General features: G+C 41.1%; 1 protein-coding gene across 3 annotated transcripts in view; it reads left to right on the top strand.

The window, feature by feature from the left end:
• The first annotated feature begins 4787 nt into the window (after window positions 1-4787).
• Window positions 4788-10000, top strand: part of nrf1 (nuclear respiratory factor 1) — a 14862-nt gene continuing 9649 nt past the window's right edge. For 2 of the 3 annotated variants that reach the window (XM_027179185.2, XM_027179188.2), the window contains exons 1-7: window positions 4788-4947; window positions 6840-7080; window positions 7501-7615; window positions 7703-7829; window positions 7912-8055; window positions 8896-9054; window positions 9164-9394. In XM_027179185.2, the coding sequence (XP_027034986.2) occupies window positions 6867-7080; window positions 7501-7615; window positions 7703-7829; window positions 7912-8055; window positions 8896-9054; window positions 9164-9394 (990 nt within the window). In that variant the 5' untranslated portion in view covers window positions 4788-4947; window positions 6840-6866. Of the gene's footprint in view, window positions 4948-5005; window positions 6716-6839; window positions 7081-7500; window positions 7616-7702; window positions 7830-7911; window positions 8056-8895; window positions 9055-9163; window positions 9395-10000 lie in introns of those variants that run through there. The other variant, XM_027179187.2, reaches the window with a different exon arrangement.

The raw sequence follows: 10000 nt of genomic DNA, 5'->3' as shown, positions 1-10000 counted from the left end.
CATTTCTTATAATATTATTGCTACACTTTTGTTTTAAGATATTAACATTGCCGATGTATAAACTACCACAGAAGTCATCATATTAATTTGCAAAGAAATCGAATTCTTTAAAAGAAATACAACACTCTTTGGAATTGCATCAAAAACAATAGCAAAATCTCTTGGTTTAACTGGTAGTTGGAATTTTTCAAGAAACTCTGTGTAAGACAATAAATACCCATCAGAATTTAACAGCTGTTTTACCAAAATAATCCCTTCATTAATCCAGTTTTGATTAAAAAAAGTGATTTGTTTTTAAATAATATGTCTTTATTATTCCAAATGCAATAAGTGTGTGGTGAAAAGTTGTGTTTATAGATCAGATTCCATGCTAACAGCCTGTCTATGGAAACCAGCCAGTTTAACCGGAATTTTATCAACAGAACATTTGCATTTCAACAAAAATGTTATGCCCCCAATAGAGTTAAATATATAATTAGGAAATACATTCCAAACACTATCTTTATTTTTCATAAATTCTATCCAGAACCTCTAGCCCCCCTTGTTCTTTAGTATTGTATATGACCTCCTTCTTTAAATAATGGGGTTTTTTCCTCCAGATAAAGTCATACAATATCTTATCCAAATCTTTCATCACAGTAGAGGGCACATCTAATGATAAAGAAGTGTATACAGATCTGGAAATACCTTCTGCCTTGGACAACAACACCCTCCCAAAAATTGATAAATCTCTCATTAACCACAAATTAAATTTCTTTTTCTTTTTTCAATAATTGGTTCAAAATGTAACTGGCTTCTTTGTTTATCATTTTTGCAAATGTCTATTCCCAGATAAGTTAGATGGTGTTTAACTGGAATACCTTCTATTTATAAGTGAGCAAGCTTTTAGGGGAAACAATGCAGATTTATCTAGATTCATTTTAAGACCCGATGCATCGGATAATTCCTCAATAACTCGTTTAGTTTTTAAAAAAAATAGCCATGTCATCAGCAAACTGACTAAGTTTAAATTCTGTACCTAAAGCACCGATACCATTAAACTGACTTTTCTTAATATGAACTGCCAAACTTGAGTGAGTAACAACAATAAAAAGGGAGAAAAACGGCATCCTTGTCTAATTCCACAATTGATATCAAACCTTTGTGAAGTTCCACCAGCGAGTTTAACCGAGCTATTACATCCGTTATATAATGTTTTAACTGCTTTTAAAAACAAATCACCAAAACCCAACAACTTAATAAAATCATGATTTACAGTATCAAAAGCTTTATAGAAGTCAATAAATAAAATAAAACTGTCATCATTTATAAGGTGATTATAATCAATCATATCCAAGACCAGCCTAATATTATTCCTAATATGACGGCCTTGCATAAAACCAGGCTGTTCTTCATCTATGAGTTTGTTTAAACCTTGTTTCAATCTTCTTGCTAAGATCATCGCAAACAATTTACTGTCATTACTGAGCAAACTAATTGGTCTCCAATTATCGATAAGTAACTTATCTTTGCTAGGTTTGGGAATCAATGTTATGATGCCTTGTTTTAATGAAGCTGGCAATTCACCTTTATTTATTGCCTCTACAAAAACTGATAATAAAAATGGTGAAAGTTCCTTAGAATAAGTCCTGTAGAACTCCCCTGTTAGCCCGTCATTGCCTGGTGATTTATTGCTTTTTAGCAGGTTAACACACTCTCTCAACTCCTCAATATTAATTTCTTCATCACACAAGTACAGAAAATCCTGATCTATTTTTTTTTTATGTCACTCATAAATTTTATTAAATTTATAATACTGGAAGTGGTCGAGGTGGAGGGATACAAATTACTATACAACTGGGCTACATACTTTGAAATAACTAAATGATTATCTACAATTACGTCGTTGATCGTTAATTTTGAGACTAAGGCAAATTCACTGTTTCTCTTCTCAAGGCCAAAAAAAATATGTACATCTGTAAATGCACCTGCCCAATATTTCTCAATAATTTGTTTAATTTGTATCTTGAAGCCTTCATTTTCTATCAATTTACTATTTGATTTCCAATAATTGCCATTTCTTTTACCTGATTTACCCTGCGCCAAATCCATTTCAATAAATATTCCTTTATGATCTGTCATTATACATGGTTCAATCAGGACTGAGGTCACATTATTAATTATATTGTTAGTCACTAAGCAATGATCAATACGTGATCACAGTGATGCATCCTTATTACTCCATGTCTCCTCCCTGTTCGGATTTTATCGCCATACCAGTTCAATAATCCAGTTCACCAGTTCTTCTACGTCCTGACGTAATTCACAATGACGTCATGACGCAAATTCCTTCATCCCGCCGCTGCTGGCAGATATTAATACAATCAATTTAACACATTTGAAAAGTTCTTTGTAATCATAACTTTAGTTGAATACGTTTCTTACATTTAAGGTTTACAACTAAATCACCCAGTACATGCATTGATGTGCAAACGTGGGTGTTTTACGTGTCTTAAAGATATAAAGTTAATAAACTAATCTTCAATTTACAAAAAAAGCATAATTTTGAAATGTTTCTTTCGCTCCATCAGTTGTTTAAATAACTAATGTAACTGAGTTAAACACTCATACGTTGATAAGACATTAAATCATAACCATTTCCATTAGTTGCTGTAACGGTTCAGTGATTTACGCATGCGCAGTAACAACAGCTTATCGGTTCTCGGTATCTCGGACGCAGTTCTCAGTTCTGTACTGATGATTCGTTGTATCGGTTCAGTGAATCACGCATGCGCGGTATCAACAGCTCTCTCAGTACAACATGTCTCAGTTCAGTGTACAGGAGTTACATATACTCCGGGATATTAGTTTATTTAGAGTCGGACCGACTGTCAGACATGACCGAAAGTGTGTAACTTTAGTAACTTGTGGATCAGCGCTGATTCAAGACGTGAACTGTTTAGAACGATTTGGTGAACCGGTTCAAAAGAACGATTCGTTCACGAACCGGCCATCAGAGCGTGAAACAACAGCAGCGTGACAAATAAACTGCGTACGTGTGTAGTGCGTACGTGTGTCTCTGTTGGTAAAGTTTATCGTTAATTTGCAACTCATTTTAACAATCGGGAGTCATGTAAACATGACGTCACGTGCTCTTTTCCGGTCAGTCGTCATGGACACATGAAGCTCTGACGTTTGGACCAGAGTGAAAATAAACGCCAGATCACTGTATACCACCAGCATGTGTGAAAACACTCACTGGGGCTTTTTAAATGAATTGTTATTCATTCCTAGATTTAGATCTGTTATTTTTCACTTGTGGCTGACTGTCAAATTAGACAAAAGAAAGTTTTTCTTTTACTGTATTTATTCAGTCCTCACACACAGAGGATTTAACCTGAACCAGGCTTAACTCCTGAACTCCTAGCATTACTTGCCCCCAGACCTCACTGACGATGACAATACCCCTGTGCACAAAGCATGTACAGTCAGTCTTCTTAGTCTACAGACAATGAAGGCACATCATCAGTTATTTCAAAGCTGGCATCTGGAAGAAAATGCTGGTCTCACATTTGTGATGTATTTCTAGTACAATAATTCACCTAAAGGATCTACAAAGTCCACAGAAAGTTAGCAAACTGTTAATATAATAATCTGTATAACAAACACACTTTCGTCTAAGACGAAAATGCAGATTTTCGAGATGCAGATCTCAGACACTTTCACATCCCTAGAGAAAGGAACACTAATATATCTCACATGGGATAAACAGTTAAATATCTCTGAAGATCTGTTTATTGTTCAGAGTATAAAGTGGACAGAATTAGGGGCAGGTGGGATTTAGTCCATACTGGTCTACTAGTTTTAACCTACAGCTTGGTGTGTGTGTGTGTGTGTGTGTGTGTGTGTGTGTGTGTGTGTGTGTGTGTGTGTGTTCAATTCAATTCAAGTTTATTTGTATAGCGCTTTTTACAACTGACTGTCTCACAGCAGCACAACATGAACATAGAACAAAAGGTTATTATAAAGAATTATATAAAGATTAATATAATACAGAATACAAGATTAATATTAGATATATTTAAATGTGTATGTATTTATCCCCAATGAACAAGTCTTTAAACTGGGAAAGTGTGTCTGCACCCCGAACACTATCAGGAAGACTATTCCAAAGTTTGGGAGCTAAATAAGAAAACGCTCTACCACCTTTAGTAGACTTAGATATTCTGGGAACTAGCAGAAGCCCTGAGTTTTGTGATCTCAGAGAGCGTGAAGGATTGTAACGTGTTAGAAGACTAGTTAGATACATGGGAGCTAAACCATTAAGGGCCTTGTACGTAAGTAGCAGCAGTTTGTAATCAGTTCTATACTTAACAGGTAGCCAGTGTAGAGATGATAACATTGGGGTTATATGGTCATACTTTCTTGTCCTAGTGAGAACTCTGGCAGCTGCATTTTGGACTAACTGTAACCTATTTATTAAAGACATGTATGTGTATGTGTGTGTGTGTGTGTATATGTGTGTGTTTGTATGTATGTATGTGTATGTTTGTGTGTATGTGTGTACATGTATATGTGTGTGTCTACAGTATGTGTACATGTGTATGTGTGTGTGTACGTGTATATGTGTGTGTCTACAGTATGTGTACATGTGTATGTGTGTGTGTACGTGTATATGTGTGTGTCTACAGTATGTGTATATGTGTATGTGTGTGTCTATGTGTGTATATGCGTATATGTGTGTATATGTGTGTATATGCGTATATGTGTGTATATGTGTGTATATGTGTGTACTGTATGTATGTGTGTATGTGTGTGTGCGTGTGTGCGCTCATTCGCGCGCGCGCGTGTGTGAGTGTGTGTGAGATTGTGAGCGCGCGCTCGCTGTGTTCTTTGTCCTCCATATTGCAGGTCCCAGTCTGAGCTCCGCTGTACCGCGCAGGCCCGGACTAGCGCAGCCGCTCTGAGGTTAGTACCCTACCGCGCAATCTCCGCTATTTCAGCCCCGGCGCAGCCGCACCAACACCCCGACCGGCAGTGCGCACTGCTCACACAGCTGAGGGGGTTGTTAGTGCAGCGCTCGGCTCTACATGACGGATTAATGGCGCTGCTCTCTCACACACACACACACACACACACAGCAGCACTTTGTACAGGAATACAGCACAATTTATACCGCCTTGTGTTTGTAGGCCTCGGATTAAAGCCGCCAGAGTTCTGTGATGGCGGGGTGATGCTAACGGCTCATGCTAACGGCTCATGCTAACTGCTCATGCTAACTGCTAATGCTAGCTAGCGTTAGCTGTACATACAGCCTGTTTATGAGCACGACTTCTGTTCTACACAGATAATAACGACTTTAACGTTTTATTACTAATTATTTATCACCGTGTTTTATTCACAGCTGTATTTACTTACTCTTATACACGTCTGCAGCTACACCGCTAACTAGCGCGTTAGCATTCAAGCTAAAGGCTAACAAACCTGAAGTTTGTCACCGTTTCAGCTTTAACTTAGCAGTCCAGGTGTTTTATTAGTTTATTAATTATGTTTACGGTTTTGTAGGAACGGGCAATTATTTATATGTCTGTTTAGTTGTGTTAGGTATCTGCCTGAGAGAGCGCGAGACTCCCTGTAAACATAACTAGCATCATGCTAATAGTTTATAAGTCTGCAGGAAAGATGGATGAAGCTCATCATCAGTAGTGTAGTGTGGGGTTAAATATGTACATCTGGTGAAGGAGTGTGTTACTGTGTGTGTTACTGTGTGTGTTACTGTGTGTGTTACTGTGTGTGTTACTGTGTGTGTTACTGTGTGTGTTACTGTGTGTGTTACTGACTGGTTTGTGTAGGAATGCAGTTAGAGGATGAGGATAATAAAAATAATGCAGTTAGAGGAAGAGGATGATGATGATGAAAATAATAATGAGTTAGAGGATGATGATGAAGATAATAATAATGCAGTTAGAGGAGGATGAGGAAAATGCAGTTAGACATGACACCACATGATGATTATGAGGATAATAATAATGCAATTAGAGGATGATGATGAAGATACTAATAATGATGCAGTTAGCGGATGATGAAGATAATAATAATAATGCAGTTAGAGGATGATGATGAAGATAATAATAATGCAGTTAGAGGATGATGATGATGATGAAGATAATAATAATGCAGTCAGACATGACACCACATGATGATGATGATAATAATCGCTGCTGTTTTGAAGTTGTTGAAGGTGGTAAGTTTTAGGACAGGGATGATAGATAGGATCTTATAGAAGACAGACGTACAGAAAAGTGTATAAAGTGAATAGTGACGTCATACGTGTGTGTTGTCACAAATCATTCAAGTCAGACATTCTGTAGAAAAGTGAGTCCCATCACTCTGGTACTCTCACAGCATCAGCTTCAGGGAGAAGTCCTTAACCCTGATGAGCTGGAGACGTGTCCTGTGTGTCTGTCTGTGACCTGTAGTGCTCAGATGGAGGAGAGACTCGAGGACTGTGTGGTCCATCATGCACACTAACGTGCCAGTGCAGAACACTGTAGTGTGGTGTCAGTATCAGGTTGTTACTCCTCTACCACCAGAGGACAGTGTGACCCCCATTTCAGCTCTTTATGTCCTACAGCCTGACACTTACAGTATACGTACATGTGCATTGGTCCTAATGAACAGCTGTATAGGTGGCAGTATGTGTGTGAGTAACATCTCGGTAAAGGAAGAGCCAAAGGTACACAACACTGACTGTTACTCCCTTTAGCTCTCAGCTGATCTTTTATTGTGATGATTATTATAAAGCAGGGTGTGCAAACGTAGTGTCAGTTATTCCTGACACGCTTTCCCCTTCGTGTTAGTGTGTTTAAGGAAAGCCGAACGAAGTGATGGACGAGCACTCAGTACATCAGACGGAGCACATGACCACCATCGAGGCCCATGCTGTATCTCAACAGGTTCACGTGTCTACATACACGGAGCACAGCATGCTCAGCGCTGACGAGGACTCGCCTTCTTCCCCCGACGACGACACGTACGATGACTCGGACATCCTCAACTCAGCAGGAACAGATGAGGTTACAGCACACTTAGCAGCTGCAGGTACAGCAAAACAAACTTTATTTTGTGGTCCAGATTTGAAACTTGTTCCACCAAAAACGTCACCTGCATCATTCCCACTGCTGTGTAAATCCTACCACAAGTGAATATGTTCCCAGGATGTGGACTGCCACATGATTGGCTGATTAGATAACTGCATGAATGTACAGATGTTCCTAATAACGTGGACGGCCAGCATATTTTGGTACTCCATCCAGAACAGTTCAGTGATGACGAGTCTGTACCACTGCACGTTTAAAGCAGGATTAACATCCTTGTGTTTTAAGACATTTGGGTTTGACATCCAAAGAACTTGTGAACCGATACCCACGTGTCACCAGTAGTAAGGAGTGGTGTTAGTGTGTGTACTGATTAACTCTAGACTGTTCCTAACTAGGTTTTATACCTGTAATCACACCTCAGGTCCAGTCGGCATGGCCGCGGCCGCTGCGGTAGCGACAGGGAAAAAACGCAAGCGACCGCACATCTTCGAGTCGAACCCGTCGATACGCAAAAGACAGCAGACTCGCCTGCTCAGGTGAACATGGTGCTTAACACCGCGTTGGTCCTGTGGTGCCGAACGCTTCCATGCCATTTAAATCTTACACTGAGCTCTTGTTTCTAGGAAGTTGAGAGCAACACTGGACGAATACACAACACGAGTGGGTCAGCAGGCCATCGTTCTCTGTATTTCTCCATCTAAGCCCAATGCTGTGTTTAAGGTGTTCGGTGCTGCGCCTCTGGAGAACGTGGTAAGTGTCTAATGTCTCCCTGTTAGTGCGTTCAGATTCAGTGCTGGTTTCACACGGTGTCATTTCTGCTGCTCTGCATCAGGTCAGAAAGTACAAAAGTATGATTCTGGAGGATCTGGAGAACGCCCTGGCTGAACACGCACCACCCGGCGGCGGAGACCTGAGCTCTGAGCTGCCGCCACTCACCATCGACGGCATCCCCGTGTCTGTGGATAAAATGACGCAGGTGGGTTTGAACCAGCAGATGGCGCTGCAAGGCAGACGCTCGTTTCTCACGAGGGCTCAGGTTTTAGTTTTATGTTCATGATCTTGGTGTAAATTCAAGACTTGAACACACCTGACACTACCAGCCGGGGTTATATGACCAGAATACACACACTAAGGGCAGTTATTATATAAAGTAATAAAACTGGTGATTTTTTTATTTGAACCCTTCTCTGGCTCCACTGAGGACTGTAAGTACTGAACACCATGACAGTGTATAGGGTTCCATCTCTGTGTGTGTTTAGAGCTTTAAATCCTTACAGCTGGGGGAACAGTGTCATGTCAGAGATCTCCCATCATCCCATTGGACGGTCTTGTGTTTGGTGTATGTTTGCAGTAGTATATTGGTTCCACTTGAGTCAGCACTGTGATATAAACTGTTAGATAGGAGGGAAAAGATTTGTTAATGTCGGCTTTAAGTGCAGTGTAAACACAGCCAGGAGAAGTATCCCGGAGCGCTGACACACCCTCGGGGGTTGTAGGGTTCAGAGGCAGGCCGCTACAGGAGTCAGCGTGTAAGAGCTCGGGTCTGTGGGGGTGGGGTGTATACGGGTAATTACGCGGTTCATCAAGAAAAGCTCCACGGCTTCTGATTGACTCCCGAGTGGATTAGGAGCAGTGGGATGAAGGAGAGCAGCTGAGTGGAGTGATAATGCAGGTGGTGTAATTAGGCCATCTGTACAGCTCCAGATAAAGCACCAAGCCTGTTGTAGTCACGCTGCTTTAAACCTCATCAGCTAAAATCATCACCATGCTGATGAAGAGAAATCATACTCACGCTAACCTTCGTACCCCTTCACAGGCTCAGCTCCGAGCTTTTATCCCTGAGATGCTGAAATACTCTACAGGCCGAGGGAAACCCGGCTGGGGGAAAGAGAGCTGTAAACCTGTTTGGTGGCCAGACGACATTCCCTGGGCCAATGTGAGAAGTGATGTGCGTACAGAGGACCAGAAACAGCGGGTATGCTCCTGCACATTACCATCCCAATATAATCATGTTTCCCAGTTAAAGCTTTGTTTTTATTGAGGCAGAGCATCACAGCTGTGGGTTTGTGTCTGTTTGTCTGCAGGTGTCATGGACACAGGCCCTGAGGACGATTGTTAAGAACTGCTACAAGCAGCATGGGAGAGAGGACTTACTCTATGCATTTGAAGATCAGCAGGTCACACCTCAGCATGTCGCAGCGGCGGCTGCGGCAGCGGCGGCGGCAGCGGCCACACACAGCATAGCACACCTGGTGCCTTCACAAACAGTGGTTCAGACGATCAGTAACCCTGATGGAACCGTCTCGCTCATACAGGTGAGCTCGTGGACCGAGGATATTACTCATCCTCAGCAGTGCAGACGTTCATCACTCCTCTAAATGTTGTATTTATTTATTTATTTACACAAGGACGAATCCGACACAACCTGTTAAACAGTTACATCATTCATTTATTCACACGGATCAGTGCACTGTTTACGTCACGTGTGTCGTCGTGGTCCCCCCCCCCCTCCTCTCCTTTAATTCGGCCACCTTTAAGCTCTGTTTCCACTCACTCTGACCCTGGAGCATTAGAGGTGTGTGTGCGCAGGACGTGTGTGCATGTGATGTTTAATCCACTCCACTCATCCCGTCTCCTCCCACTGAAACCCTGACCAATCCACACAAACCTTTGTCTTTTAGAATTCATGTTAAACAGTGAACAGGTTTTAAACCCTAATTCTGATTGGTTTTGTACGAATCACTCGGCTCACATTAATACAGTACGAATCACTCGGCTCAGTACAAATCACTCGGCTCACATTTAATACAGTACGAATCACTCGGCTCACGTTAATACAGTACGAATCACTCGGCTCAGTACGAATCATTTGGCTCACGTTAATACAGTATGAATCACTCGGCTCACGTTAATACAGTACG

This window comes from Tachysurus fulvidraco, chromosome 19 (genome assembly GCF_022655615.1).
Source record: "Tachysurus fulvidraco isolate hzauxx_2018 chromosome 19, HZAU_PFXX_2.0, whole genome shotgun sequence".
NCBI classification, from domain to species: Eukaryota; Metazoa; Chordata; class Actinopteri; order Siluriformes; family Bagridae; genus Tachysurus; species Tachysurus fulvidraco.
Note: the sequence above shows the minus strand (reverse complement) of the source record. Positions and strands in the feature narration are given on the sequence as shown.